This window comes from Struthio camelus, chromosome 2, assembly GCF_040807025.1.
Source record: "Struthio camelus isolate bStrCam1 chromosome 2, bStrCam1.hap1, whole genome shotgun sequence".
Taxonomy (NCBI): domain Eukaryota; kingdom Metazoa; phylum Chordata; class Aves; order Struthioniformes; family Struthionidae; genus Struthio; species Struthio camelus.
In genome coordinates this window covers 27,589,963-27,603,897 of record NC_090943.1, presented here as the reverse complement: position 1 = coordinate 27,603,897, position 13,935 = coordinate 27,589,963, and the positions used below count along the sequence as shown (strand labels likewise).

The 13,935-nt window shown below is 38.7% G+C and overlaps 1 protein-coding gene across 1 annotated transcript in view; it reads left to right on the top strand.

Moving 5' to 3' along the window:
• The window catches only part of HEPACAM2 (HEPACAM family member 2), a 28,723-nt gene extending 21,844 nt beyond the window's left edge, over nucleotides 1–6,879 (top strand). The window contains exons 9-10 of the mRNA XM_009674264.2: nucleotides 1,287–1,399; nucleotides 4,742–6,879. Coding sequence (XP_009672559.2) covers nucleotides 1,287–1,399; nucleotides 4,742–4,751 — 123 coding nt within the window. The 3' untranslated portion in view covers nucleotides 4,752–6,879. The remainder of the gene's footprint in view (nucleotides 1–1,286; nucleotides 1,400–4,741) is intronic.
• Nucleotides 6,880–13,935: the final 7,056 nt, after the last annotated feature.

The window sequence follows — 13,935 nt, the reverse complement described above, 5'->3', positions numbered from 1 at the left end:
ACAAGCAAATTAATTACTGGGATGCCATTTTCCCCCTTGGCTCTAATATTCTTGCTCACTCAGCACGCTCTCCATCTTTGACAGTGCAGCAAAGTCTCAAGGGGATATTTACATTTTTGGCTGTTAAAATATGCCAACTAAATCTCAGTTATATTTGACAGTTAGTTTCCCATATTGTGGGGGAAGAAGTAAGCCCAGGCATTCTGCTAGCCGGAAAAGTCCTGCTACATACGCTACTTCCTCTGTGTTGTGGCTCTGCTAACATTACTATGTAAGCAGTTGATGATTGTTCTGGTGTGACATAAAATGACAAAGGAAAAATTAGAACTATGCCCACTGAATTTAGGGACAACAGACTGAAACTAAAAGGAAGAAGAACTAAGTGTTTTCAGGGAAAATTTCTGGGATTACAGTGCTGTACATCTGGAGAGCATCCACATGGACAGGTAAGGGATGGCTCTTAAACATGATCACACAGGGTCACCTCAATTGTCACACTTATTTTGTTATTATCTGTCAGAATACGTGGTATTTATTAGCCCCAAACTGCCATAGATTAATAAACCCTTCTCTCTGCTGGGGTTAGGTGACTGAAAAAGATGTATATAGCGCTACAGTGCTATAATAAAAGTTAATGGAGAAGATGGAATTTTACAGTACCAAATACAAAATGCTGTTAGAAAACAGAGGAGCCAGACTGTCTCTGTGAATGTTCATGGCTGTAGGAGGTTTATTAAGTTCAGGCTCTAAATCACCATGGCCTTAAGTATACTGTGATATCCCTAGGACTGAGCGTATCACAAAGCCGCATCCTTCTTTAAATATCTTGCAGAATCAGGGCCTTAATGAGTCAAGAAGTAGAGACTGTTGGCCAGAGCAACACAATGGGAGTTTTATGCTGAAATCTTCCCCTGAATATTTTCGACTTTTTCACTATCTGTTCTCCTGCTTCTCTCTCACTTTATTAAATATTCCTTTCTTGTCTTGTGGTACATTAATATAAATTACTTGCTATATTAAATACAAGAGCTTTATCCTGAATCTTTTAATATCCTAATTGAATTTAAGTCTGTTGCTCACCTTACTGTAAATGTGATGAAAACTTTTTCCCCAAAATGAAATGTAAACCAATAGAGATGAACTGTTAAATCTGCACATAAAAAACGTTGATGGAGAAAAGAGGATCTGAGGTTAAAAAATGATACATTACTCTATCAATCAGTTTTGTTTCTGTTGAATCTTTTCCCATTTGTACTTACAGCAGAAATACTGTTTGCTACTTTTAGGTTTCGAGTCCATCTGTTCCTGGCTCTGACTTTGTCCCAGGCCAGGATATGCTTAGTACAGTTTATGAAGTTATTCAACATATTCCTGAGCAGCAGCAACAAGACCACCAACAGTAAGTTAAAGCCTGTATAAACTCATATGGTAACTCAAAGACAGATCCTGAAGGGTGCGACAGAACAAGTTAAATTTTAGTAGCTGATGTTTGATTCCAGGGAGTAAGAAAAAAGATGTAAGCCACATCTGCTCCCCCATGGTTTCCTACACTTTTCCTCAAGACTCCAATCAGCTGGTTCATCATGCCAGTTTTACCTAACTATGAAAAAAAAAGCTAAGATCTTCAGGATTTCAGATGAAAACTCCCACGTTCCTTAAGAGAATGGCTACAGCTTCATGAGCACTGAGACCTCAGCGCTTCCCACGGAGAAGTTTAAATCTTCAATCCAAACCTGCTAGCCACGTGCCAAGTAGAGTTAGGGATGGTTTTTTTTCCTCAGTGTTGAAACTGCTCAGCTAATCAATAACCAGTGGTTGTATTCAATGATCAGTGAGCTAACAGCAGACAATGCTTAGTTATCTTAGTAATCAAGATATTAAGTTGGATCTTGTCTAATGATTTAGAGCTAAAGAGTCCTTGTTTCATTAGTTAGAACTCTGCAATACCCTGGATTGGAACTCCATGAAAACACTTTTGCTGAGTTAAATACCAGATGGACAGCAACATGTTTTGCTTATACAGTTAGTGTTTGGTAGTCATGTTTTTATTCAAATCACCTACTTCCTGGCACCTCTTGGCAAAAAAAAAAAAAAAAAAAGTGAATACCTTGTAAACTTGTTGTGACTGCAGTATAGCTGCCATAAGTCTGTTCTGAATATCAACAGTCTTTCTTACAAGCTAAGAACAGCACGCAAGACTTCATCTGGTAACAACCCTATTAGATCATATTTTCCATGTTTGTATTATGCGTGCTATTTCTTTTATAGTTGAAAAGGAAAATATGCACTTGTACAAATATACTAATCAATTGGCTAAGTAATCACAATGTTTATGTGACTGAATTAGCATGCAGTACTTATTACTACTAAAAATTGTGCATACATTGTATCTTCAACTGTGTGTCCAAATTATGTATGCAAACATGCAAGCATGCTTGTAAAGGCAAATTGAATAGTGGGAAACTAATAATGGATTCCTAATGATATTTTTCTTCTGCTTGGAGTTACTGATTTTGTACCTAAACATGGATTTTTAAACCAGATGTAAAAAATAACATTCATAAGGTGCATTTTCTTATTATTCTTCCTCCTATATGTCTCCCATCTCAACTTTCCTACTGACACACAATGCCACTAAGAAACGAGTAAGTTCAAAGTAAAGGTATCATGAACTTTTTGGAAGTTCAGATTTCACTCACACTTCACAAAACGTATTTTTTCTGTAGTTGTAAAAGACTAATTTGCATAACCAGCAATTTCAGTGCTCTGTTCATATAACCAGATTTAAACAAAGAAACGTAGAAACAACATTTTCACTAACAGAACCAGGATGAGCTCTCCTAAACTTTGTAATGGGTAAACTAGTCAGATCAGAAATACTGTTTTCATGATTTTTCCAATTCTTGACCCGTAGTGAAGAAACACTCTGTAATGAATAAATAAGGACAATTAAGTCAGTATTTATACTTGCAGCCGGACGCTTCTGCATTCAGTATAAGGAAAAAGCAAAACATCACAAAACAGGGAATGTAGCTGGGAAAGTATTTCCAAACTCCTGTACTGCAAAGTAATGATTGTTTAGAAATGAACGCCATAGGTGTGGGATGTAGCCACATGTCGAGTCAGTGATATTCCTGGGACAAATGACACAGAAGTTGCCAGCGCTTTGCTTTAGATATGAATTTCTCTTTGTGAGAAACAAATGAACAAACGTTGTAGGAGGCAAACAGGTTTGCTGGTAAAGTGGTCATTTTGCTCATATTCCTAATGGTTCTGACTGGAACTGCTGTGATTTCACAAATTTATTACAATTAAAATACAAGCAAAAATATGTCAAAAAATTTTTGCATAGTTTAATGCCTAAAATCAGAGTCTGAGACCCTTTCAAATCCTCTCCTTGAATTTAACTTCTGCAGTGTCTGCTGATCATCTGGTTCTTGCTATTAGAAATCCCTCTGACAGTACTGGCAAATTCTCTGACTGGCCAGTGCCTAACGCTCTGGCTAAGAAATATGTCTATATCAGTTTTAAAGTTCACCCTGGGAATAGGTTTTCCTAACACTCTTCTTTATGCTCTTATCAGCATTTTCATCCACCCACACAGACGTGCATATATACCTCTGATACCCTAAATGATTACAAAAAGTATAGGGAGTACCCCAGCTCTTAAAAGTAAAGGGTAAGGATATTGCCAGAAAGTAATTAAGCTCTAACTCTCTTGCGTTTGGACTGAGGGAATCATAATCTAACTGCAGTCAGTAAATGAGGTGAGCTGATAGCTGGGTTTGCACATTTACATTCTTATGGTGATATTACTCACTGTTTATGACATTCTTTTGCAGAGTTGCCTCCACTGCTCCTCCAAAAATCAAAGGGAAAACATGAAATCAATTTTTGAGAAAATTGTTCTGTTCCATTTCTGGGCCGAACAGTCATAGGATGTTACATTGCTATACCATATTCAACTACTTTCTTATACACACTCTTTGAAGTAAAATTTTCCCAACCTTTGCACATTTTTTAAACTAAATATGAACCTTGTGACAAACACTGTCACACATTTCTTTCGCATATAAAGGAAATTGGAAAATGGCAGCAAAAGCTAATGAGGAAGAAATTTAAACAGTCTTTATAGTCATTGACAGTTCATAACTCTTCTGAGGGCAGAAACTGTGTATAACTACAAGATCATTTTGCTTCAAATGAAGATAAATTTATAATATCTCCCTCTCCTCTCATACATACTATTTCTCTCAGATCAAGCACTACCACGTCACAAATTTCTGTTCTGCCAAATGCTCCGGTGCAGTGAGGATTCATGCCTTCCCCAGGCATTTCAGCGCTGGATTTGTACTATTGTACTGTGTAAGCTGACTCAGGATGTCATTGCTAGTACACATTAACAGGTGCTCAAGTGCAGTATTGTTGCTAGTGTATGAACAGCTGGAAATATTTGTAGAGAAAAAAACAGGAATGGGGTGTGCTATATTAGCCAGGATGACATTATTTATGGCTCAGACCTCTCTTGCCGCTATTCGTGTCTTTTCAAAACAAGAGATCTTACGTTTAATAAAAATTCATACAAATATCGGTGTATTGCAAATATACTCCCAGAGCTTTGATTCATGCTAAAGAACTTTTACTTTTGTTTTTAGAACTTCTTGCTTATTCATGTATTTGCTACAGTGCTTTTAATGCAGCATTGCACACCACAGTTATCGATATCTGATATTTTTCCTAGATGTATATGAAGACACAGAAACAGGAAATCACAGCATCCGAAAATCCACGATTTAATTTCTTTTTCTTTATTATGTATTGAAAGGAAATGCCAACATCTCTACAAATGGCAAAGGCTCATTCCAGCATTTTTGGAAATAACAATTTATCTGCAGTCTGACAGTCCCTTTCCTTCACTTGTTCCCAACTGCCTGTCCTTTTTTTTTGCTTTTGTTTAATTAATATTTTCTTGAAAAATGTGTCTTTTTCATTCCTTCCGTTTTCCCCTACTCTTGGGTATAAAAAACAATATAATGCCTGTATTTTTATTATAATGACGGGTGGGAGAAATTTGAAGAAATCGGGCCAAGATGCCTCCCATGCTTGTTTTATTTAAAAAATGGCAAAAAAAATGCATGGGATTTTTACAAGAGGTGCTCTCCACGTTGCTGAGAAAAGTAATAAATGCAATATGTCAGACTGCAAAACACGTTTAAGGTTTAAAGTAAAATCAATATTTTAACTTGTTTAAAGTAACATTACTTTTAATTTACCAATTCATAAACAAATCTGTCAGGCAGTTACAATTTAAAAATGTACATATGTATATTATTGAAAATATTTTTTATTAAATTCTGTTTCCTTTGCATTCAAACTGCTTTTCTATTTGTTGCCCATAAGCCTGTTTTTCATTGACTAAAAGAGCAAGTAATATATGGAGAATTTCTGCAAGCTACAGAATGTTTAGGCTATCTATATATTTAAAATCATAATTCTCCAGTGTAAATGAAACGAATCTTACTCTCTTTAAACAGACGGTATGCTACAAGTCTGTTCATAAATATAGAAATGCTCTTCCAGGATGTGCTGTTGGCAGGTATCTGAATCCTTCAAGAAAATGCAGTATTATTTCCACAGAGTCAGCTATTAGATAGGTTCAGTTAGCTTCCACCAGGGAAAAAGAGAATTTTGAGTTGAGTTAGAATACTCTAAAGAAAAATGGATACTTTAGTAAAAGCCAATTGTGTGGGAGATCATTAGGCTGAGATATGTGTTTCACTGGCGGGATTGAGTGAGTAGCAAGTGATGAGAAAGCATATAGTATGTCTGGGCTTTATGACAGCCTGTATGGGATTGTTTAAAGCATTCTAAATTATGAAAAATAATTTCCACTTATTTAAAGTACCTCCCTAATCTGTGTTTACGAAACAGTCTTCCTGTTCTTCGAAGAGGAGGAAAAATAATACTCCTTTCTGTAAATATTCTGATCTCTTGATCTTGAAAGGAAGGGAAAAGGACAGCTTCACCTTCCCATTTAAGGCAAAGAGCCCTTAGCACTTTGCAGTGATAGCTGGTGCTTCCCGGCTTCGAGAGAAGGACTGAGGGCATCTCAGAGATAATGTGGTTTCCAGATTCATTCCCTCAGAAATGACGCTCTGACATGAAGGTGTCAGGCAGAGAATGAAAAGTAGAAACGTTTGTACAGAGCTCTTTGAAGTACTGACGTTGTCTGAAGCATCAGGAAGCCAAGCAGACCACCTCCACAAATGCTTCCACCTTTCATTCAAAGCTGACTTCATCTGTGCGTTTCAGACTGGGACAGACCTTTGCAATGTGCAAACTCTCTGAATTTCTCTCTCTCTTTCCTCTTTCTCTTCTTGCTGGAGTGGATGGAATATTTCAATTACCTTAAAATCATCCTACAGATTTCTGAAGTGCTCATCACCATTACATCTTGCCACCTTTTGAAATCACTGCAGGGCGACAGGGCAAAAAAAATGCAAATGATTTTATAGACATAGCGAAATTGTTGCATCAATTCTGGAGCCTCTATGTTTAAAACTGGTAGTAGACTAAATTGTTCAATCTACTTGCCTGACAAACAAAAATAAACCAGTTCAATATCAGCTCCATTCTTCATTCTTTTAAACTGCCTTCAGGCACATTTGGCCCATATCTAAGTGTGTTGCAAGGCTCCCAAAATATTTGATTTCAGAATCTATGCTCTTATGTCCTTTCATTATAGATCAGCAAACCATTTTAAATTAAGCCATCTGTCAATAATGTGAGATGTCTATAACAAACTGAAGTCCACCCTAACACTCTCAAATTTCTGTAAAATACCTGTACAATATTTTAATAAAATGATTTCAAATATGCAGCTTATGATTTCTAATAGTTCTGTGGGTTTGTTTATGGATATGCATTTTGACTGGAAAGGACATATATCATTCGGTTTACAAACAAGGAACAAAAGTCTGCCTGGTGCTATGGGGAAGGTCAAATAAAAGCCCTTTCCCTGCCCTTGTCACACAAAACTTGCAGCCCAGCGACAGAGCATTCAGTCTTGCTCTGCCCCAAGGCTCCACCACTGCCCTCTCATTTCCTCTCTGGGCCTTCCTACCCGCTCCGGGTAAAAATGTCAATGGTATTGTCTACAGGTCATTGCAGCCAAGTTCCTATTTCCCACTTACAAGCAAAATTTACTGACACAAAAGAAACAAACAAACAAAATGAAGGGAAAAGCATTTTGCTATAGAAAGAAGAAGAGCTCAGTGTTTGGCTTACAGAATTCTTCTAGCTATGACAGCAGAACTAGCTCTGCAAATAAAAGTATGCTTTTTCATGAGATTAGAGAAAAAACACAGGCACGTTGCTTTCTGCTTGTATTATATTCTTCTCATTTAGTTTTGCTTCACTTGTCTTGTGTTTTACTGGCTCTTAAACAAAAACACGCTACTAGTTCAAATTCCTGTTCAAACTATGTTTATTCTTTGTTGTTCTATCACAATTTACAAAGTGCAACTAGCTACTTTTGCTGCAGAAATCAAATAGTTATGAAAATAAAAAACTGTGATGAAAAATAGTTTTCCAAACCCCAGAGAATTTTAGGGGATGAAAAAGAAAATATTTTCACACTGGATTTTAGACCTTTTCTCATAGGTGCTCTCATGTTCAAAGGAGATTGCTAATCTTTTATTTATTGCTGTAAGGTCTATCCCAACACCTGCCTACCAAAGCCAATGGAGAGCTTGTCCATTAAACTACATGGGGTATGCGTGAGGCTGTTCAAATGTGAGATGAGGATTATGGGAATTCAGCATCTATTAAAAACATTAAAGGTGAGGAAAAAAAAGAGAAAAAGTCCTGTCACATCTCATTCTCATTCATTCTGGTGGAGGGTTTTGCCATTTCATTTGTCCATTGATGATGCTCTCTTTGATGAAGGGAGATTTTGGACCCGAGATCAAAGGAAAATAAGCCATAACTGAAAGCAGAGTATAGGAACAGGAACAGCAGAGAGAGCAGCTCTGTGCATTTGGACGTCATCACAAGATGTTAATACTTTGTGTATTATTACTAAGGTACAGTAGACCTTAAAGAGGATGCAGAAGAGCATTGCAGAACATTACTCTGGGCTTTCACCACTGCTCATGTTAGAACGCTCTGCTCTTACAGCCCATACCGCCTTCGAAGCATTAACCCCTTCTTCTAGAGCAACAGACTACTATTCCTAATATCGCTGCCTAAGGAACAAAGGCAGTTCTCCGCAAAAAAGACTAACTGGCAGTTACATCACGATGAGTTCATGTTAACATAAAGAAGCTGAATACTTCCATTAACTGCAGGGAGATTCTGCCACCCTGAAGAAACAGCCAACAGCTGCACACAAAGGCAAAATGCACGCGCAGCACTGTCCGTGTAGTGCTGTGCTTTACCTGTTGAAAGGTTTAACTGCTGGCTGAACTTTGAAAAGGAAAGCCCTCATTGCTTTATAATCGCAAGTAAAAAATATATATTATTATATTTTTTATATAATATATATTTATATATTTTATATATTTTTAAGTAGCTAAGTTCTTTTTTGTTTCTCAAATAAAATGCAATCACACATTTTCTATAGGCTTGCTTCAGTGTTAGTATATTCCATCTGCAATCAGTCCCCACACCACCAGAGAAACAGACTTTGCTATAGAAGCACCTGCATCATATAGCTCTCCTGGAGCTAGACAGCAAGTTTCCCACAGTAGATGGTAGGAGCTTCAGGTAACTACACATGGTACAGAGGGAAACAGAAAGGGAAGGCAGCCAAAACTAGCAAACACTTTTAACTTTTTCTGACAGAAATGGGAATCAAGCATGTCCTAGATTGCTTCTACATTTGAAGTAATCCGGCGTGTAACTGAGGGCTGACTCCTCTCTTCTAGTATCTTGACAGCAGCTTTCTGGTTTATCACAGCTAGTTTCAAGGCAACTAGATGGCTGCGTTGAGAATATCTTTGCATTATGCGAAAGATTTTTTTTAGTGCCACTGTATTAGAATGCTCTTGAACAGTAAGTCATGCTGTCTTTTTCAATATATAGTCTTCATTCATATACAAAAAGCTGCAGAATGTTGTTCATATGCATCTCAATAACATCAGACAAAGTGTGGGATCCAATCTTTACCACAGTTTAACAGTCCATGTCAATCTCTACAGAAAGGCTTGCGGAAGAAGTAGTTCTTCACAAGGCTCCGGAGCCTAACTCCTGCAGAGGAGGAACCCTGCTTGCCTGCTGCCTTTCCTATGGAGGCTGCTTTTCTAGACAGCAACAAAAGTGCAGCAAAAGATATCAACAACTACAGATGGATGTAACAGGATCACACTGTAAGCAGCAAAACTGCTACACCTTTGAGATGGAAAGTGCCCGTTTTGCTGTGATCATTACAAAACCTTTAGAAAAGAAGCAAAGGATCATTCCTTTACTAGCATCTGTAGTAAATAAACAATAGACAATGAGTCTAGAAGACAAATAAAGGATTAAACACTGAGGGACTTCATTCAAGTAAAAATTTACACCAGAGTTCGGTTCACATGGGCAATGCAAACACCAGAGTGTTGATGCAAATCCTGCTCCACCTAAAAAGATAATATGCACACATATCTTCTGACTGTGTGCTGCATTCCAGGGCAAAGTACAAAGCTTCAGGTCGCAGTGGATCTGATAACTCAAATGCAATTTAATCTAGAAATACAAGACAGGCTTTCTGAACTAGAGCACCTCAGTAAAATAGCAAACCCCAACTGAAACAAATGTTCTTATTTAGAAAAGTACTTTTTAGTGTCAACACTGAGAGTGTTTTCATCATGGCACATTTTTCATGTTTCTTGCAGTTCTAAAAATTATCTTCTGTATCTTTTTTCCCCATTTTTAAGTGAAAAGCATAACCCCACCTGAGAGAAGACCAAAACTGTATTGCAAGCATTCATGTGTTTTCCTTAGAGCTACACTTTTCTCTTCAGTTTCACCTTGCTGATTTTGACATTTATCAAACCATATTCAACTCTAAACCTGCTTTTCAAGCATTTTCCAAGTCCTTTAAGCCTGTCAGGCCTTTCAGTCTGTCCCATCCACAAGTTGTATATAAAAATATACAAATATATTCAGTTATTCTAGATCATTATTCTAAATAGAAGGCCAGGGCAGTTTTCTGCAGGATTCCATTTGAAATTCCTTTCAAGTGTGTTAGAAAGATACAAACAAATACAGAAAGCCTGTGAGAAGCAACATAAATTAGAAAAAAGGTTTAGAAAGCCTGACTGAATAGGGAAGGCTAAGAAAATGCACTCATTTTACCTTGGGGCTGGGGGGGGGGGGAGAGGAGAGACCGATAGATAATAAAATCAGTCTTCTAGGATGTAGAACAAGTCGTCCTAATAAAAGGGACAGTGATGGCGTTTTCTCCACCTCCAAAAAAAGTAGGAAAAAGAAAGACCTGCCTAGTATATAGCAAAGAAGCTGTAGGGTAGATGACAGGAAAGAGTCTACCTAGGAATATATACACTATGCCTCACTGGAGTTTTGCAGAAAGAGAGAGGAAAAATATCAAATTGCAATAGGATAAATAGACTGGATCCTGCCTCTAGGAGTTCTGCATGATCGATCCCTTCAGATACCTGCCAGGCCGGCTTTCTCCAAGTCTCTGACTCCCTAAGTGCCCCGGACATTGGTGTTCAGTGTTGGCTACACAACTCGGGGGTAGCCTGGGTGACATGTGTTGGGGTCTAGCCCCTCAGGGGTCCTTGCGACCTGTCAGCCCTGCTACCAAGCCCCTAGCTAATCCAGCCAGCTTTGCACAAGCTACAGACACAGCAACGTGCCTCTTCATAGAAATGCTACTGAGTACGAGCACACAGATGGTCACTGCTTCCCATCCTCCTGCTGGCACAGGAAGGGTGCAAAAACTGCCAATTGTCAACCCTGCCTATTTAGGAAATCAGAAAAAGAAAGCTCTGGCTTTGCCCCCAGTCCATAAATCAAGGACGTGATATACTGAGGTATTTTTCCATGAGAAACATGAATAAAGGGACTGTGATGTATCATTGTTATATATAACAAAAGGCATAAACGAGCAGGGAAATTTTGAGGGTGGGAGAGGCCTATGTATTTCCGAGATCTGCAGCTAACAGGCAATAGCAGTGTTTTGGGTCCCAAGCCTGCATGCCCAAGCCTTTTAAGCAGGCAATTCCCTTACAATAGGTAATGGCAAAGAACAAGGGAAGTTAGGAGCCATCAGACCCACTTAGTAATTACCTATTTGAGCCATCCCGTACCTCAACTGACATTGCAGAACAGAAGAGGATTTGTGTAGCAATTTCAGTTCTGGTTTGTGTAGCTGTTGGTAATCTGCAAGTGCCCAGCTCCATACAAATATGTAATTTTACAGCCCCTTAAACCACTCGCAGTGACAGGGTCTGCCTGCCACTGGTAAGGAGCTCAAGCAACTTTGCAGAAAGCTGACCAGTCCTGAGCCGGACTAAGCTGACATATAAAAGAGGGACTGAGCACCCTGGACCAGCTCACCGCACATGCAATGCAAGAGAAGAGGCCAGAATTTGCGGAAGGATGATACTGCTGCAAACCCAGCTGCAGCCATCAACCCAAGCTGCTGGGGAATGTCACTTTAAGAGCGACCTGTAAAATGCTCCCGCAGGAAAGGAAAGGTTGCAAAGTCGACCCATATAAATGCAGCTCAGGGAAATCCAGTCCAATCTGATACAATACAACACAATCAGGCAGCAGCCAGCGGGCTGAGAAAACGAAACTAACCCACAGCAAAGCTCAAAAGATATCAGACTGAAATAATAAAAGGAGCACAGCGGCTTTTAAAAAACCTGAGCACTAAGACTATGTAAATACAGGTTTATGGCAGCAGAGCTTCCCTCAGGCTGTGAGCTCATCAGTGCTCAACTGAACAAGCTTGGCTATGAGTCACACTCCAAAGATTAATTCTGCTGGTGATAAACCACGGATAATGGGGAAACGATCTATACCAACCTGCTTACTGCTCCTAAGAATCTTAGCAGGTCCCGCTGCCTCCGCTCCAGTTGCTAAGACCTGTCCCCAGGAAAAAGGCTCAGTTACAGTTCGCTAAGCACTTTGACTAAGTAGTCAAAGATGTAAGGAAATGCCAGAGTATGTCTCTTACTGTGGGCCCACGGCAGAAGGCAGGAAGTCTTCCTGTGCCCGCCTATTTAAGGAGTTGAGAATGTTGAATCGAGGGGAAAAAAAACAACAAATTCACTAATAGTGGCTACCTGGGGTTCTTGATCCTTTTGTAATTTTTTAATAGAGGCTGTTTTTATGGGGGGCAGGAGGGGGGGGCTGCTGAAAAGAGATGGAATTTCCATAGGAATGTGAAAGTGAGGCGGTCATGCCAGAAAAATGCGCTGAGAAACTTCAAGACTCTCTTGAAAACAGTCTCTTGGGGCAAGTATGTCTCTTTGCAACAAAATAATAGTAAGTTAGGCAGGAGCAGTATGTTATATGCTCACACAACAGTAGTTAGAGGGCTGTCAAAAACAGATAAATTAATTCTGTTGATTTTTATGTTATAATTGGCAGGCCCCAAAAGAATGAAGACAAAATTCATCAGTAAATATTTGGGGAGACTAATGTAGGAAGCAAAAAAAATGATGAAAAAAATACAACAACCTTATTAGATTCTTGATCATTTTGATCTAACTTTGTAAAAACTGATTCCTATTAGTGCACTCTTACAAATACATTTTTGAAACTGTGTTGCTCCATAGCGCATTGAGAAGTAGCACAATGGTCTGTAAACCCTACTTTGGTCATTGCAGGACTTCACTTTATAAAATCAACATGAACTCTACAATTTACACCATATTTTGGCAATTTTTTGTATTAATAACGTGCCTTATAACAGGACCTCAATTGGAATAGCCAAATGTAGCGAGGTGGAAGTCTGTTCAGAGCGTTATGAATCTGCCACTCAAAGGATCTGCAGTGTTATTACACTATTACAACAATCACATAGCTTTATCAGGTGAAGCCCAATATAGGTACCAATATTTAAAAAGTTTTCAACTAGCTTTCTTGACTTACTCCAGAAATACACAGATTTTAATGAGTTCTATGCCAGGAATGTAGAATAGAAAAAATGCTCTGGCAAGACACCTGAGACAAGACACAAGAGAAATATTATGGACTAAATATCTAGAACGCTATGTCACCAGCGTTTGTATGTTGATAAAGATGTACAAGGTCACTCAATCTTCAAGAGTGAAAAAGAAAATTTACATTCCATATAGCAAGTTCTCGTCAGCCACGGTCTGATCACTGCAAACTAAAATTTTTGAAGATAAAAGGATATTAGGAGGAATTAGGAGGAATATTTAGGAGGAATTACAGAGATAACAGAAATGTAGTGAGGTAATAATCATGAATGTAGCTGACAAAAGATGGAGTAAAGGTAAAAATAGCAAAGCAATATTATATATTAATGATGTGACAAATCATAAAGAAATAAGAGGAAATAGCAGAGATCAAAATCACTCTGGAAACTGTTAGGACTGGGAACTTGAGAACTGTTAGAAGTCTATTTGATCTACAGGTCACATTGGATATGGACAGCAACAGCTATGGGGCAACAGCTCAACTTGCCCATTGCTTGGATTCTTATAGATGAGAAGGGACCAGCTGCCTCAGCAAGTACACACAGCTACAAGGAGGAAACTTGAACAGTCTCTAGGGAGGCAGGTTATGTCTGTATAACTAAAGGCACCTACTCCAAACAGCAGTCACTGTCCCCCAAACAAAAGGGTGCAGAATGGCTCACATCCATGTTGCTCAAGGCTGGCAGCCTCTAAAGCAGACTAAAGTGCCACACTTCATGGCACTTGGTGTCTTCTGGGCCCCAGTTGCTGCGTC